General features: G+C 39.3%; 1 protein-coding gene and 1 long non-coding RNA gene across 6 annotated transcripts in view; one reads left to right on the top strand and one right to left on the bottom strand.

Moving 5' to 3' along the window:
• The window catches only part of PRPSAP1 (phosphoribosyl pyrophosphate synthetase associated protein 1), a 174,575-nt gene that overhangs the window by 8,256 nt on the left and 147,879 nt on the right, over positions 1–18,440 (bottom strand). The window contains exons 1-8 of one of the 4 annotated variants that reach the window (XM_026702044.2): positions 13,905–14,040; positions 12,465–12,576; positions 7,557–7,609; positions 6,036–6,102; positions 4,945–5,117; positions 3,524–3,639; positions 2,370–2,425; positions 1,377–1,522 (exon numbers count right to left, since the gene is read on the bottom strand). In XM_026702044.2, the coding sequence (XP_026557829.1) occupies positions 1,377–1,522; positions 2,370–2,425; positions 3,524–3,639; positions 4,945–5,117; positions 6,036–6,102; positions 7,557–7,609; positions 12,465–12,547 (694 nt within the window). In that variant the 5' untranslated portion in view covers positions 12,548–12,576; positions 13,905–14,040. The other 3 variants (XM_026702046.2, XM_087924808.1, XM_026702043.2) reach the window with 3 other exon arrangements.
• The window catches only part of LOC113437171 (uncharacterized), a 28,663-nt gene continuing 24,323 nt past the window's right edge, over positions 14,101–18,440 (top strand). For both annotated transcript variants that reach the window (XR_003374182.2, XR_015741802.1), the window contains exon 1: positions 14,101–14,209. This is a non-coding gene — a long non-coding RNA (uncharacterized LOC113437171). The remainder of the gene's footprint in view (positions 14,210–18,440) is intronic.

The raw sequence follows: 18,440 nt of genomic DNA, 5'->3' as shown, positions 1-18,440 counted from the left end.
CCGCAAATACCCTGAGCATTAGTTTGCCTATCTGACATTTTAAAAAATTACAACCAAAGACTGAAATGAAACAGTTGGAATCAACCAGACTTGGGATCTAAATGTTAAAAAAATCAGACAAAATAATACAGGCATATAGTAAAGTAGCTGATATTGTACCACTCCAAATATGATTTCATTCAACATTATTATTACTGTAAGAGGCAATTGTGTAGGCAGATTAATTCTGCATCAGTGGATACTTGGAAGTGAGTTCCACCATGCCCATTTGTGGCGATAATTTTCAAAAAACATTTTAATTACAAACAAACCAAATGCAAGCTAGCTTCCACAAAATTAGCATTTCTGTCTACAATAAACAGATAGCTATCTACCATTTAAAAACAATGATTTGCTAAACACAAATTTACTAATATTTTACTGGCAAATGTTGCTTCATAATCTTGCAACACCGATGCAAATAATTTGCTATTAAACTTCAATTGATTATACTACAATCCAAATCATAATGCTTGCAGTAGTAATTATACACATTTCTTTACCTATTGCAATATGTACTGTAAACATGGGATACTACCTAAAGGTACAAACCTACCCAATATTTAGAAATATTATGTTTTACATGTTCAGTGATTTTATAAAGGATTCCACTGTAGATATTTTGTCTAGCTAGTGCCTGGCAGCCAAAAAGGATGTTGATAATGGGGATGAATGTGTGTGTGAAAGCAACTGCAGGTTTAATTGGTAAAGTTTTGTTGTCATAAACCAAAAAGCAGTAAATGTTATTTGGTAAAAGTTCCCCTTGCAAATATGTGCTAGTAGTTTCCAGCTCTAGGGGGCGGTGCTCATCTCTGTTACAAAGCCAAAGAGCCAGCGCTGTCCGAAGACATCTCCATGACTAAACACCAAAGGCACACAGAATGCTTTTACCTTCCCACCAAAATGGTCCCTATTTTTCTACTTGCATTTTCACATGCTTTTGAACTGCTAGATTGGCAGAAGCTGGGACAAGTAACAGCAGCTCATTCAGTTATGCGGTGCTAGAGATTCAAAGCACCAAACTGTTGACCTTTCTGATCGACAAGTTCAGCATCTTACCCACTGAGCCACCGCATCCTCTAAAATATTATTAGTTATTTTCAATATGCTATTTCTATACTTAGATATGTTTAATCATATAAGCCCCCATGAAGAAATGCAGTGTAAATACAGATAAATCCTGTACTTGACAACTTGACTTTTAGCCAAATATAACAGATTTCAGATTGTCCCCCGATGTATAATTCTAAAGAGAAAAATATAATTTGACAATGTGAGTGGACAAGTTTAGTTTGACAAGCTACTGTGTACAAATATAGGAAAATGTAACAACATACAGGGTAGCTCCAGGCCAGTGCACAAAGTAGTATTTTTTACTGTTGGAGGAGAGTGACGTCCATCATCCATGTCTTGCTCTGTGCACTGAGCTTCTCCATGGATAACTGCCAGGCCTAACCGCAGTCGTTCAGCATAAGACTGGGCCCTGCGTAAGTAAGAACCAAGTCTTAGTCAAAACTTTCTCTCTGAGAAGCTCTACATTCACTTATCCATTTTTCAAACAAGGTGAAGCCTCAGAAAGAAATCGTGCATGCTTTTTCATCAATTATTGATGTAACGCAAAATTATGCTTCCTTTCAGCAAAATAGTATAGATGCTTTTGGCCCTTTGATTTTTTCCCCACAATAAGCATACTTTTTCTATTAAGTATATATTAGTTGAAAAATGCTTTCTGAGCACAACGCCTTTCAAAATCACAATCACCCACCAAAGCTCTTTTAAGCATTCATGGATGTACAAAAGAGCTCTTGTATTTTCATTTGTAAAGAATGTCTTATTGGGTTTCCAGGAAAAATATTTTTAGCTATTATTTAGCATACTGACATATGCATAAAAGATAATCTAATCTTTAATTTGGTGACCTTAATTAAAAATTTCTACCCTAAAGAGATTCAGTGCATATATCCATTTAATTCCACTTATTAGAGATCCATTTTGAGGGCTATTATTTGGAGAATGATGCCCTAAAAGTTGGAAGTCACAAATAGTTATTGGCATACAAGATCCAATTTCTATGGCTGTGCACGTGTCACGTGACCAAAATTTTCAGTGGTTTCTGGCACTTACTTCTAGTTTCAGCAAAAAATGCTCATTGAATAATATGGATTCATTTATCAACCAACGCATTTGCTTAACTGCTGCAAAACAGGTTGTAAAACTGGACATGGCTACATGTTGAGCTGCTTAATGACCACTATGACTTACAACTATAATTCTGGACTCAATTACACTCATAAATCAAGGACTACCTGTAGTCATATCAAAATAAATACCTCTTAGCAGCATCAGGACTCTTTGCTACTATAACGGCATTCCTATAATCAGGAATCTAAAAAAGAGAGAAAATATTTTGATTTTAAAGCAGTTTGTTTCTGAAAGTAATTGTTTTTACAAGTAATTATTTTTTATGTGACATGGGAAAAATCATTTAAGGACCACCATACTCAGTAACCTTTAAATAAGTGCCAAATCCACTACTATAAAATAATTACATTTCCTTTTTATTTAACTGTGTGAGGGGAGTACCCATTATAATATGAGAACATGAGGCTAAGTTGTGTGAGAATGTGAGGCAAGGATGAAGATGCCATCATATTAATATGAAGCAGGCATGTACACAAAGAAGACAGGAACAAGGAATCTTATCAAAAAGATCTCTTCAGGAGGTAGGTTAAGTACAAACCAGATTATTAAGGATCAGAAAAGAAATGATACTGCTCAGAGTCACCTGGTTGTGAGATGGGCAGCAAATAAATTTAATTCATACATAATACATACATACATATATACATCTACAAACGCATAGCAGCAGACATACAAGGGAGATTGGCAATTTAACATTCAGAGTCCCCCATCCCACTGAAAGTTACCATACTTGTAAATCAACAAGGCAAGAGCTTTGTGGGATAAAAGGGATCCTGAAACCCGCCCACTGTTTGAATCATCTCAGACATGGCAGTTTCAGTCTATCTAGCTAGTGCCTGGCAACCGAGAAGGATGTTGGTAATGGGGATGAATGTGTGAGAGCAACTGCAGGTTTAATTGGTAGTTTTGTTGTCATTTTGAATCATTAGGTCTCTATTTATTCCATCAGAACTTGACATGCCTCAGTGTCTGGTTAAAAGTGATTTCTGTGTGTTCCTAATTATTTCCTGGCTGTTCAATGTGGCTGCGTGTCTCACATGCTTTAGTCACAACTATCTGGAAAACCCAGGAAGAAAACACAGATAGTTGCAAAATCTGCATGTCTTGATATGTTGCATGTGTGAATGACCATAAACTGAATCTGGGAGCAGGTGTAACAATACTCAGCACTCAAAAAGTTGTTTTTTCATTATTGTACTGCCTCAGTTAATGTAGATATGAAAACATCATCTTCTAATAGAACAAAGGTTATGACTGTCAAGAGATCAAAATTACTTTATACCTCTTCCTGAATATACTGAAGCAAGAAAGGTGATGCTCTCAAGTTATCAACAGGAAAGCTAAAAAAACCCTGTATTTCTTTTTGATGAAGATCCATAGTGATGATGTGACTTAAACCTAAAAACCAACAAATGTAAAATATTAGATATACAACTTCCAACAATTACAGATGGATATCTAATTATTTAAGCTGGAATTAATGAAGATGCTTGCTATCAGGATGGACTTAAATCACAAGGCAGAAAATCTCATTTTAATGGTTTAAAATAACATTTAGTTATTGAACAAAGACTCTATAATCATAATGTGCATTCCTAATGTCAGTTATAACCTGAATACACATTCTTCAGTGTTTCAGGAAAGATTCATACTCTAAGAAGCAAATAAAGGATATTTAATAAAAACTTTTTCAGATTAAAAGGAAATGGTATAATGAGATTAAAAGGAAAGGGTATATTCCTTCCTTGGCACGAAGGAAGCTGATTAACATTGGTGAAGTCATTAAGAAATGAACTACCTCCAGTCCAATTATTTGTGGTTACAGGTAGTCCTCAATTTACAATCACTATTGAGCCAAAGTTTCTGTTGCTAAGTGAAACATTTGTTAAGTGGGTTTTGCCCTATTTTATGACTTATTTTCCAAGATATTAAGTGAATCATTGCAGTGTTAAGTTAGTAACAAGGTTGTTAAATGAATCTGGATTCCCTTTTGACTTTGCTTGTCAAAAGGTTACAAAAGGTGATCCACATGACCTGGGACACTGCAACCATCATAAAAATGAGTCAGTTATCAAATGGCTAAAATTTGATCAAGACCATGGGATGTACCATGGTTGTGTGAAAAACGGTCATAAATCACTTTTTTCAGTGCTGTTGTAACTTGGAATGGTCACTAAATGAGCTGTTCTAAGTCGAGGAGTGCCTCTATTTGCAGGATATTTTTCTTATGATATACTAACAGAATGACCACTTGTAGCTTTTTGTTTTGCATTATTGATTAAAAAAAGGAGCAGCTGAACCGTTTGCATTTTGTATCCCCTCCTTTCTTACTCACAAATATAGGAAATATCACAGCAGGGCATAAATAAGGAAAAATTACAGATATTTTTAACACAAAGATTTGTCATACCCTAAGCGCGTGCACACATTAAGATTAAAGCACACAATCTTGGAATCTGTGAAACTTCTAATCCTTGTTCACTAGTGTGTAATGAGCTCTCTTTCAAAAATCAACATGATTCTAAACATGTTTTCTTTTTAATAAATATTCTGATAACTTTTTGGAAGAAAGGTCTTCTTATAGTAGAAGGCAAAACTCTACAAAATCAGCTATATTTGTCGCTATCTTTGGGGACAGATCAAACATCACATAGATGAACTGTGAGAACTAAAACCAATGTTGCCTCTAATCAGCCCATTTACCTGATTTGGCCAACATGGAAGCAAGGAGTTTACAGACTATTGAGCCTCTCTTCCTCATTTTGCTTTGTTTGCTATAAGGGAAGTAGGGAATTACACCTGTGATGGTTTTGGCACAGGATGTTTTCAGTGCATAAGCCATAATCAACAGTTCCATTACTGCAGTGTTCACATCTCTGAAAAGGAAGAAAATACAAATAGGTTATCCCTGTGTCCATAATCCTACAATATTGGATTTTGCCAATACAAAAATCAATTGTAGGTTATGTTTTACACTATATCATGGTTTGCTGAATAGTCCATGCATAAAATTAAGGCACAGATTACAATTTTTAATAGCTGGGATTACATATGATGCCAATCTGAAATAAATACCCCTAGGTTATTATTCAGTGTGGTATGTGAATTCAGCTATTATCAATACAAATACAATTATTTAAAAAAATTAATGCTTTTTTAATATCACAACAAACTAGTCAGCTTTTTTATCTTAACTTGATATTTTCCCAACTATGTATACAAGAAACTTGGGATTCTGTAGAAACCTAACAGAAATTCATGTATATGAAAATGAGTACAGTAGAGAAGCCGTTTAGAAAAATAGTTTGTAAATCATTAACAAACTTTTGCAATTCATGTTCTTAAGACCATGTTTTAGGACACAACAGTTTGTATACAATTAATTAATCTAAATACTTATCTTGTACATAGTGCATTTGAACTAAGGAATCCCAGAACAGAAGTAGCCCATTTAGTACTAATAGGCACCAATGAGCTCTATGTTCCCTCAGCCAACTGGTTTTAATTTCTTTTAAAATTACTTGTGGTTTTTAAAAGTGATATCGACATTTCTCTAGGCCAGACTAAGCTGTCTTAGCTCACAATGAAGAAAAATTTAACTAGCACAATTATTAACATTGCAATTATCACTGTCAGCAAGGGGTTAGTGGTGAAGTTGGGAGAAGTGTATTTGCATTTGTTGATTTGTTAGAAGAAATTTCATACAGGACCAGTAAGCTCAACTGGACAGTTCCTTTATCCAAGAAAATGCATTTTAATCTTCACAGTTCAAGGATAATGTACAAAACTCTCACCTGGGAATTGTCTGAATAATGAATACATCTTGTCCTCGGACTGACTCTTTTATTTCAACTCTTGTTTCTGTAGACAACACAGATAATTAAACAAACTTTGTAAGACTGTCAAACGGTATCCTTAAACTTATAGCAGCAATGAAATACATGGGTTGGATGGGGTTAAAAATAATCCATTAGAAACCTATTCTAATCTAATGAAAACATATCCTACAGAAATAATGACATTTGAATCTTAAAAGAAATATGTTATTATATATTAAATTTAAGGACAAAGGTTTTTACACCACAAATATTTTCTGATGTGAATACATTCTGTTCACTTTGCCAAGCCATCCCTGTCTGTCTATCCTTAGCTCTAGCTACTCTCCACCTCTTTCTAGCTGTTTTGAAAGTTGAACTAGGGAAAGCCAGATTCAAGTCTACTCTTAGCAATGGAGGAGTCTCTGTCTATCTCAAATGGCTGTTGCAGAGACAAGGAATTGAGGGATAGAATGCTGAGTATACCATTTTGAGCTCCTGGAGGTTCTAGTGCAGAGTTAAATAATCGTAATAAATAAATCCTCATTTTATATAAAATGCCTTTTGAACAGAAGATTTATTACATTCATAATTCTTCTGACAAGATTTCCCATTATGGCAGGGCGGGAAATCTATAATTTATCAGCTTCTCAAAGCAAACCTGCACACATTAGTTAAGAATACATATACGTCATTGCCTCCAGGTGCTGTGATGAAAGTTTTCATTATTTTTTAATCCCTATATAGATCTTTCAATTTATCAACTTTTATAAGCAATAGTATCATCATCATATAGTTGTCATGCTTCTGTTGCTGGGCAGACGACCAAGAAAACATGCAGCTGTAAAGCTGGGTGAACATTCCAAATCACATTTCAGCTCCGCACAGCCCCAACGTCAAGACACCCTCCATTCAAAAATTCTGATGCAGCTAGCTCAAATCTGAAACATTGATAGTAGATACAGGAAGATCTTGCTTAATGATTGCTCTGTTTAGCAATTGTTGAAAGTGATGTCCTTGCTGTAGAAAAATATGACTGGTTCTCACATTTATGACATTTACAGTGTCCCTGAGGTCATATGATCACTATTTGCATGCTACACAGCTAACTTCCAATATGCAGAAGTTGGCAATAAAATTGCAAGTCACAATCTATAGCAGTGCCTGTCCTCAGAAACTAGATTTCCTGTGAGATTTGGATAGTGCCCACTCTGCCGTTATTTAGAAGAGCCATGAAGACCTTGTTTTTTACCCAGGCCTCTGGCAAGGGAGTGTGAACTTCATCATGCTTGCCATCTTTAACTTTTAACCTTTATTGTTTTTATTGTATTATTATTGTTACTCATGTAGACTAGATTGGTCTGGTCGAGTAGTTTTTCTTTTTTGCGAGTTTCTAAATGTAACAAAGAATGATCAGCTTACGTACGCTGTGGCATTTTAAATTGTTTATCTGATTGTATCTAGGCTTGTATCTCACATATTTTTATCATGCTGACATACCTCCATTAGTTTCTTGGTACACCACAGATTTTCCAAGTTCAGCACCAAGACGCCTAAAAGAGAAGCATTTTCAAGATTTAGATTCTGATTTAGATTCATATGCTTTAATATGAAACTGTTTATTGTGCAATTATTAGAACAGTGAAGTTCACCTGTCTACAAAAATTAAACTTTCTTACTCTATGAACATTAGATGTGCAAAGCTGAATCAAATCAAGGCATCTCTTTTCCAGCATACTATTCCAACAATGGCAACCAGATTTTTATGGGAGTCCATAAACACAACCTTGCCACACAGAACTTGTGTTTCTAGACAACTGGTATTTGGGGCGAGTATTATATCTGTTCCTTGAGATAACATAGAACCATTATTATTCCCAGCCACTGATCTGATTTGCTACTGTATAAAGCAGGCTTGTCCAACCCGCGGCCCATGGGCCGCATGCGGCCCAGGTCGCCTCGTAATGCGGCCCAGTGCCCACCCCAACCATCGTGCCACAGCCAGCGAGAAGGAGGAGGAGAGGCAGGCGCAAGACGGGGCGAGGCAAGCGCCAGGCCAAGCAGCAAGAGAAAAGGCGGGCGCCACCTCCTGCTGTTACCGCCGCCGCTTCTGCCCCGGCCACCGCTGCTGCTTCTGCCCCGGCCACCGCTGCTGCTTCTGCCCCCGCCGCCGCTGCCCCCGCCGCCGCCGCTTCTGCCCCGCGCTTCTGCCCCGCCGCCACCCCTGCCGCTTCTGCCCTGCCACTGCTGCTGCTTCTGCCCCCACCTCAGCTGCTGCCCCGCCGCCGCCCTTCTTCTCCCCGCCACCCCCGCCGCCACCGCTTCTTCTCCCGCCACCGCTGCTGCTTCTGCCCCTGCCGCCGCTGCCCCCACGGTGGGGAAGAAGCGGCAGGGTGGCGGGGAAAAGCGGCAGGGCAGAAACGCAGCAGAAGCAGCAGCGGTGGGGGAAGAAGCTGCAGCGGCGGGGCAGCGGCAGTGGGGCAGAAGCAGCAGCGGCGGGGAAGAAGTGGCGCGGGCGGGGCAGAAGCGGTGGCGGCGGCGGGGCAGAAGCCTTCCCTCGCTGCTGCTTCTGCCCCCCGCTGCTGCTGCTGCCTTTCCAGTCCTGCCTCATCCAGCCGGGCTATTTGCAGGAGGAGGGTAGGCATAGGCGAGCTTTCTCCCCCGCAAAATTTGGCCGGAAAATAAACTGTGATAAAAAAACGTGATAAAAAATAAATAATTTTTAATAAATAATTAATAATAAATAATATAAACATCTCACTAACTTTATTTCCAAATAAATTTAATATGTTAACTATGTTTTCTATGGTTTTTTGGGATGATCGGGTATCGTTACTGTTATTTTATTTTATGTGCGGCCCAAACCAAATTTTCATCTTCTAATGTGGCCCAGGGAAGGTGAAAGGTTGGACACCCCTGGTATAAAGCAATTACATTCCTTTTGCCACCTAGCCCAATATTAACTTTATATTACATCAAGTTAAATTTAGTTATTTAAAATATTTAAAAATATTTAAATCACAAATCATAATAAAACATGAATATCATTTTCAATGATCATCTTGCAATCTTCCTTAATGGTTTTTAAAATGTGGATCTGGGACGTTGTTTGAACCCTGAATTGATTAAACAATCTACAGCTTTCTAAGAATAAAAAACAAAGAATAACTATGTAATTATGAGCTACCTAAAGAAACTGATTTTGTACCAGTCCTATTTTAACACTATATTCATTTCTAATTATATTATATCTGCAAGTTAAACCTCTAAAGGAGTTAACAAAATATGATTTAATTTTTTACAGTGCTCTGCACTAACAAATATGATGTTCTTAAAAGAAATTCTGAGCAAGTCTTCTAATTTTCAGTGCCTTGTTCATGCAAAATTTCAAAAGAGAATTCAGTCAGTAAAATAAATGTAAATCTAACAAATGTTATATCTAAAATAAAATCTAAAAATGCCTACATATTATTTTTTTGATAAGCATTCACTGTTCTTTGCATTAAAAAACAATTCTAAGCAACTTTGCATAAAAAATACATATGGTACTTCTGAATATAGTTCATCAAGCCATAATCTCTACAGATATTCATCTATTTACAACTGTTATATGATGCTTTGAGTTATAACCACAACAACCAACCATAAAATTCTGGGGTCAATTACTGCTGTAAGTCAAGGACCTGTATTGCTTTAGTCTTTCAGTGACAATCACCTAATCATGTAAAGTTTTGATTAATGGTGAAGGTTGTGTAAAGATTGACTCTCAATAGAACAGAGCAAGAGAGCTATTCTGTTATGCATAACACCCAAACCTAGAATCAGGTTGTCTCTGAATAGTTCAGCACTAGGTTATTATTATTATTATTGTTATCTCTTTCTTTACTTTTTGGTCCTATCACTTTATTGATTTATAGGCTGGGACCAAAATGTAAGGAAAGAGACTAAGATCTGTGGTTACCAAAAGCTGATCCTGAGATACAGGAACCTTATTATTCCCTATTTATTTGGGTTCTTTAAGAAACTCATGTGGCTGTTTGTGCACCAAAAACTTATAGGTATACAAAACATTAGACAAAACATAAGACAAAATGTACAAATTATTATCTCTCCAATGATTTTTTTTATTTCCTCTTCATCAAAATAAACATTTAATAGCAGAGTAAGAGGAAATAAATCTGGGATCTTTCTGAAAATATTAGCATAAGATGTTCTTAACAGAGGGAAATATTACTTAGATTGAAGAACAGAACGTCATATTTATAGAGAAAAAATGGTATATGGTAGTTCTGTTCTGCTTTTTAATTGCAACATTATATACATTTTAAGTCTGTTTTCATTTTACTTGAAAAGCATTCAATTAAGAAATTAGAAGCTAGCAATCTACTCTAACATCATTCAGAACAGAGAACCAGCTTGCACTACAAGTCCAATATGCAGTAAATTCTATTGGATATAATTTAGGTCTACCTATTCTTTTTATTGGATGGGGCTTTTCTTCTTATGATCAGTAATATTTTGAAATGATTAAACACAAGTTAAACTTATAGCATTTGAGGCTAGAGTACTTGAATATGGAGAAGCCATGTTTAATAAAAGGCAAAATGTAGAACTAGCAGTAAAGAGATGGTTTATAAATTATACAAACACTTTTTACTATTATTAATATTGAAATATTAATTTTGTTCTTGTTATATATATTGAGAATATTTCAAGGGTTAATAATATTAGTTCATAATGAACATATTTTCAGTTTTAGTTATACAGAGATTTTTTGGAAGAGGTAGGTCTGATATTTTTCATGGAAAGTAATACTCCTTGAAGGGCATGCTAATACAGCTTTTGGGGAAGTTGCCTATTTAGCTGTTCAGGAAACTGACTGAAAATCAGCTAATGCTAGCAAGTTTCCATACTAGTTGATGGCAGCAACATTGCTTCCTCTGTCAATCTTACTAGTCAAAATTAGGCTGCTGATTTATGAAGCTAATCAATGCAAACCCACTCAATATGGTAAGACTTTGTATAAATATATATAAGCAGCACTGAGTTCCTTAAAATATTAAAAGGGTTACTACCTTTATAGAGTTCACATCATCTCAAATGAGATTTATCAGAACAAATGAGGTGATATAACAAGAACTGACATATCCTTCTCTACAAGGAAAAAATTAAAGAAGCCCCACTGAATGAAACTGACACCCAAGTCATAAAAGACAGCTGTAGGAGACAGTCCAGAACTGTAGGTATATATAAAAAAAACTGAACAGAAGAATGAGTAAAAGCTAGTAAGGTATTAGATATGAAGAAAAGGTTTTCCAGCATTATTACCTATTAGGTATCTACTCAATGCTGTTTTAACAAATTTTGATAGACAACGTATGTATGAGAGAAAAAACTGATACAATATATGAAATCCCTGTATCTACTTATTTCCAATCTCAAAAAAAAATGCACATGCAATGTTTTAAACTTGCATATAAGAAAATAAGACTCCAAAATAACAAGTATATTATAGGTTTTCTAATGCAGTTATATGTACCAAAGTTGCACCAAAAAGCATTCTCTCAACAGAAGGCAGCTCAAGTAAGCTGAAACTAACAATATCAACAGCCCAGCTTCTCATCTGTGTGATTAATGGAAAGTCAATGAGATTATTCTGTTAATAGCTTTCACATTAGTCATCATGTTGTCGACTAATGTTTAATCAGTAAAAATTGGGGCCTATAGAATCTTAACAGTAAGGCCCTAGTGGCAGAACATAGGCACTCAGCTTTGATTCTAAAAAGTTTCTTGAGAGCAGAGAAATTTTTTTTACTTCTAATCTTGTAAAACCTCAGAGATACACTAAAAAGAAATGTGATCTCCATAACACCTTAAAATTAATATCATTATTACCTAATACAAATTTTGGTTGGCTGTCAAAATCAGCCACTGAACTATTAGGTGGGCTGTGCAGGAGCTCAACAGTACAACCTAAATGTAGTAAATTATACAAAGGAAAAAAGCAGTTAAACAATATATTTAAATTGCCCAGCAACAATATAAAGTACTATATTGATTAACATATAGATGTAATAGGTTTTATTTCTCAGCTGTACGCATGCAACTAAAACATGCACATAAATATGTGAATGCTTGCTGCCAAGTCCAATCTAAAATATTTAAAATACCAGCTGTAATTTAATAATTGTTACAAGACTTTGCTTTTTTAAATGAAAATCAGTAAGAGCCTTCAGTTTTGAGTAATACACGTTCTTGAATTATACTGAAAAACTGTGGTTAAACCTGCTTCTCCTTGGCAATTACTACAAGAGAATTTACATTGTCTTATAGTAATTGCCAAGGACTAAAAGTCATTAAGAAAAAAGAATGAGAAAACACAATGCTAAAAATTGTAATAACACTCACTCAGTGATCCTCTTGGCTAGTTCTGTGCAGGCTGCTGAGGAATTTGCTGAGAAGACCCGGTAGCCACTTCTGGCTGCATTCATTGCCAAAGAATCATGCAACCCCCTTCGAACTCGAGAGTGAGAAAACACAGATTTATAAGGTAACAGCAGTTTCCTTGGCATCCTCCTTAGTTCTCCAAATACTAATATCACCCACACTTCACTGATGGCGATAAAAAGAATTCTGATTAGGAAAGACTTGCCGTTTTCCAATTATTAGGGTAATCAGAAAAAAAAAGTTACATTCAAAGCAGCAGCAGAACTTAAAACATTAGGTGAGAGGAAAAGCCCTTCAGTAAGACATACAACAATGGAGGCAAGGCTGGGCGTTTGCCTCCAGGTAGTCAGAAAGTCTTAATAACAAACCGTCATACTGATTATCAACAACGTGGAAATATCACAGGCCACAGAAGTTGATCAGAGAGAAAAGATTTTTTCTTTACTTGTGTTGCAAAAAAAAAAAAAAAGGTGAGAGGACTGTCCTCAGTGCGATTAGGCAGCGAAGGCAACAAGCAATGAAGCAATGCAATTTGGTTACATACCAAACAGGGAGGACACACAGGAGGAGAGCCAATTTCTCTAGACAAAAGGGATAATGGGGGGGGGGGATGTTGTCCCCTCTGGCAGCCCCGAATAAAGTTAGTTACAGGTAAGCAGGCAGGGCAGGATAGGGTCTTCCTGGTAGCGACTCTGTGGGGAAAAGAGGGAAGGCAGGAATGCCCCAATCCAGAAGAGATGGAGAAATGAAAAACGGGTTGGAGAAATAAGAAAGGAAGCCACCTCCCTGGGACTTTGGGGAGGAGAGGGGCTGAGGAGTGAACCTATGTAGCTGATCCAGAGGTCCCAGAGGAGAAATGAAACTGAGGACTGAGGACTGAGGAGAAATGAAAGGAGAACTTTTCCCCACTAGAAAAATAGAGGGAGCCAGACGGGTAGTGGAGAGCGGGATGAAAAGGCGGACCGAAGCCGAGGCAGATTTCGGAGGGAAGGCGTGGGGAGAAGGCGCGGAGACACACACACACACACACACACACACACACACGGGCGCGCGCAGAAAGAGCGAGGACAGAGAAATCGGATGAGACAGGTCGGAGGATTCGAGCAGAAGCTTCCAGAGAAGCAAAGGAAGCTCCCGTCACTGAGGCGGCAGCGTGAACTTCGAGCTCGGTCTCAGCCTCAAACTCGGCGAGGCTCAAATCCGCCAGCACGCTCCGAAGAACACAGAGACGCCGCGCTAGAGCGCCCCCTCCCGCTCCCGGCGGCCATTTTGTCTTAGCGCTTCGCTGCTCTCGGCTGTAAAATGCAGACATATTGAGTGAGGGCAGAGGAGAAACGGTCCGTCGCTAACCTACCTACCGCTTTTCCCCTTTAGCGCACGGGCAAGCTTCGGTCGACTCACCTCTTAAAAATTAAAACGCCGGGCCACTCAGCCTACAGTTTCATGCACCTTTTTTAAAACCGTGGAGGATTCTTTTCCATCAATAAAGGTTAGCTGTGTTGGCGGGCCAAGTAACCGTTAACAGGGGAAATCTCCTTTGAGAGGAACTTAATAGTCGTTGCAACGGAAGTGGGCGGAGTTAGAATTTCGTGCTTGAGGTGCCTAGAGAAAAGTGCTTGATTACTGCAACTTGAACTTAGAGGAGAAGAGCGTCGGACAGAAGTGTGTGGAAGGCGGTTTGTTACAAACCTGAGCCGCGCCTGAATGTATGTATGCTAGACATGTGTGTATGATAGATAGGTATAGATATGTATGATAGATTTGTATATAATAGATATGTATGATATATATGTATGAAAGGTAGATATATATATAATAGGTATTATACACTGCTCAAAAAATGAAAGGGAACACTTAAACAACACAATATAACTCCAAGTCAATCACACTTCCGTGAAATCAAAACTGTCCACTTAGGTAGCAACACTGACTGACAATCAATTTCACATGCTGTTGTGCAAATGGAATAGACAACAGCTAGAAAGCATAGGCAGTTAAGCAAGACATCCCCAATAAAGGAGTGTGTGGCTTTTCACTGCCTGCCTCCTGGCAACGACAGGGTCTGAACTCAGAGCCCTGGGCCTTCTCATGATAAATAAATAAACACACGGCACACAGTGTTTACTCGGGATGAAAAGGCACTTTAATAATGGTGGGTACTCCTTTTATAGGCTACATGCACACGTCATAGCAGAGACAAAGAAGCTTTCTACATAATTATGCTAATGCAAACCTATGCCATAGCTGGTGTCTTATGCTCCTACTTCTTAGCCCCGCCCAGTTACTCTTATCTCCATAACTTTCGTTTCTCCCATATTACTCTCGTTTCTCCATATAACTTTCGTTTCTCCAGCCAGTATTTTTCCACACAGTCAGCACCTTATCACATACATTCCATTGTCCATCCATCACCTTTACAAGGTTGAGCATTGCAACGTTTAGCGTAACAGTACATTGCAACATCTCCTCTGTTTTTATTTTATTTGGAAAGTGATATTAACACTACCTAATGGTGATTCTTGCTCGCCCCCTCCTCCTCCGAGTCTGGGGCTTGCAAGTGCATTAGGATGCATGTTTTGTCCTTACCAACACTTTTGATGATTTCATCTTCGTCTGAGTCCAAGGAGAATGATAACAAAGGTTGCTTTTCTTGTGTATGGGATATGAGAGTATTTACCTGTTTTTGAGTTCGTGACAGGTTGGAATCCAACTGGCTTAATCTGCGTTTTAAGAAGGCCAAAACTTTGCCCAAAATACAAGGGCCAATGGTACAGAGCACAAGTAGGAGAATAAGAGGACCAGCAATGGCAGATACTAAGGTGGTTAACCATGGGGAGAAGTTGAACAGACCCTGATACCATGTGTGTTGAGCCTCTCGTTCTCTTTGCCTTTCTTTTAGTCTCGTATCTAACTCTTTCATAGAATCTAAAACCACTCCTGAACTATCTGCATAAAAACAACATTCTTCTTTCAGTGCTGCACATAACCCACCCTGCTTGAGGAACAACAAATCTAAACCTCTTCTATTCTGTAAGACAACTTCAGATAGGGAAGTGAGGGAGTTCTGCAAAGCAACTATAGATTGTTCAATGCAGCGTAAGTCTGCATCTATGGTAGCGCTTAAATGGCGAAAATGCTGATCAGAAGTAACAAGGCCAGCTATACCTGTGGCCGTCCCAGAAGCCCCCAACCCCAGCAGTACAGCTAGCGTCAAAGCCGTTACTACTTCTCTTTTTGTCCTAAAGTTATATTGTCTAGGTTCTAGTAAAGAAACAAAATCTTCTGAGTTATATACATCAATTTTTGGCAGTAGCTGGACCTGAATACAGAATGATTTTTTTTTGTCAATAATACATCTCCGTGGACACATGCAGTTAAACCTAGAATCATTTCAGCAAAGTCAAAATGTAATTTGGGGAAATAGGAAGAAATGATTAGTTGTAGAGTTGAGTATTTGTCCATAAGCGTCCTTGATCGTCCATGTGATGTTGTAGGGCCTATGGGCGTTAAGGCTGGTGGATGTCCCATCAGTCCAGCGAAGCGAACAGCCAAGCAGGAAGAAGAAGAGTGTTGTCATCTTTTTCGGATGATGGCTCTGCTGGTTGTGGGCGGTGATATGGGCGGACACACCTTGCAGGAACCCAGAGAGTTCTGTCAGGAAGCTGGACTGCTGCGTAGCCTCGACCCCAGGTGATCAATTCGACAGGTCCTTTCCACGCAGGATCAGGTAACTGTCTATAATAGACAAGTGGTCTCGAAATGGGAACAGGTGGTTTAGTAAAGTGTCGAGACGCAGCAGACAGGGGAGGGGTGCCAGTGAGATTGAGGAAGTTAAGCGTATACAAACATTTAACACATTTTGTAATACTGGGAGGCTAGGGGGGCCCTTAAGGCCTTTTGACCCCATGTATCGTTGTAATGCCAATTTTAAGGTTTGGTGAGCCCTTTCAACTATAGCTTGCCCCTGGCTATTGTAGGCGATCCCAAACTTGTGGATAATGGACCAGTGATGGCAGAACTCAGAGAATTGAGAGCTGATATAGGCTGGTGCATTATCTGTTTTTAGATTTTTTGGCGGTCCCAGTACTACGAAGGTCCGAATACAATGATTGATAACGTGCTTTGACGTTTCTCCCCTTTGAGGGGTGGCCATGATGAACCCTGAATAGGTGTCAATAGACACGTGAAGGTATTTCCAAGGGGCAAAAGGTGAGAATTGAGTGACATCCATTTGCCATGTCTCACAAGCCTCTATGCCCCTGGGATTAATCCCTTGAGGAAGGGTTTTTGCTTGCAAACTGCAAGTGGGGCATTGTTGTATGATTGCAGTTGCTTCTTCCAGAGAAATGCCAAATTGTTTAACCAGAGCCTTTTTGTTTTGATGAAAATGAGCGAGCAAAGCCTTGGCTCGGTGACGTCCCTTGATACAAAGCAGAGCGAGCTGAAGGGCTCTAGAGGTGACAGTTGCTCTAGGAGTGTGAGGGAGGTGAAGCCATTCGATGATGTATAGCTTTTTTGTCTTGGGATCAATTTGGAAAAGAATGGCTGTGAAAAGGGCTGGTGTGGGCAAGACAGCCAAGGAGAGCAGACAGTTAGGGATGATGCGATCAAGCCCGTGAGGGCATGGAATAGAGGGGAAAGGGTTGCAGTAATAAGAGTGGCTACTATAGTGTTAACAGGCAATGAAAAAGGTCTATCACCTACAACTGCAAGAGAGAGGCAATTAAGAGCGGATGAGTCATAAAGAAAGGGGGCAGCGACCACCCCTTCCATGATCAAAGAGGAGTTTGGGATGAGCAAGATGGGCGTGTGAGGTGAGAGCGGGCGGGGGAGCGTAACGGTCAAAGGGAGAGAAAAAACAGATCCAGGATCCTCATAGATAAAAGCAGTGGAGAGCAGAACAGGGAAAGCTGTTTGTGTGGAGGGGGGTGCAGCCTTGTGGGTGGGGCTAGCTGCAGGCCCCGAAATTAGTTTTCCGAAGGTTCGGGTTGAGACAAAGGGGAAAGATTGGAACGACATTGACTGGCCCAGTGATAGCCGTTGCGGTACCTAGGGCAGATTGTTTTTGGTCTCGGAGTGGGAGCGGGGGGGGCTTCGTCCCTTTGGTGCCCCGCCGCCCCCTCGTGAGCGGCACTGGGAGCGGAAATGACCAGGTTTTCCACAGTTGTAGCAATTACCAGAGCGAGGGGCAGTCATTGTAAAAGAAGAGGTTAAAGCTGAAGCAAGAGCAGATGCACGGTGAGCTTCAGTCCCTACGTTTTGACAGGCTGTGATATAGTCAGCGATAGTCTGATGGGGAATGGATTGAAGAGGTTTCAGAACTTGCTGACAGTCTGCGTTAGCATTAGAAACAGCCAGTTTGGCAAGAAGTTCAGCTTGAGCTTGGGGGTTGTCTATTTGCCGGTTGAGAGCTTCTGATAACCGATCAATGAAAGAAGTGTATGGCTCAGAAGGGCCTTGAAGAATTTTGTTGAAAGACAAAGAAGGTTGAGAAGGATCAGGGACCCTGCGAAAGGCATTTAAAGCAGCATTTCTCATGATGGGATAGCCCTCTGCTCCCATCTGAATCTCGTCCTGTGGGGTACGGATGGCTCCCTGACAAAGAAGGTGGTCTAGGGTAACGGCCTGAGGGAGACCAGCTGCTGCAGCAAATTGAACAGCTAAGCGATAGTCATTGTGCCAAGCGGCAAGTTGGGAAGATGTTAAAAGCAGAGAAGCCATCATTTGCCATTCAGAGAAAAGAATATTATGATTATTAGAAATGTTTTCTAACAAGGCTCTAACATAGGGTGACTTAAGGCCATATTTGGCAGAGGCGGATTTGAGTTCTTTCATGAGATCCCACTCCATAGGAACATATTGAGGTGCAGGATTTGCATTTCCACCACCTGCCGGGGCTTGGAGGACCATGGGAAAACAAGACAGGTCCTCCGGATC

The sequence above is a fragment of the Pseudonaja textilis genome, chromosome 2 (assembly GCF_049901715.1).
Source record: "Pseudonaja textilis isolate UNSWEBS1 chromosome 2, rPseTex1.2, whole genome shotgun sequence".
Classification (NCBI taxonomy): domain Eukaryota; kingdom Metazoa; phylum Chordata; class Lepidosauria; order Squamata; family Elapidae; genus Pseudonaja; species Pseudonaja textilis.
The sequence above is the reverse complement of the archived record's forward strand: the minus strand, read 5'-3'. Positions and strand labels throughout refer to the sequence as shown.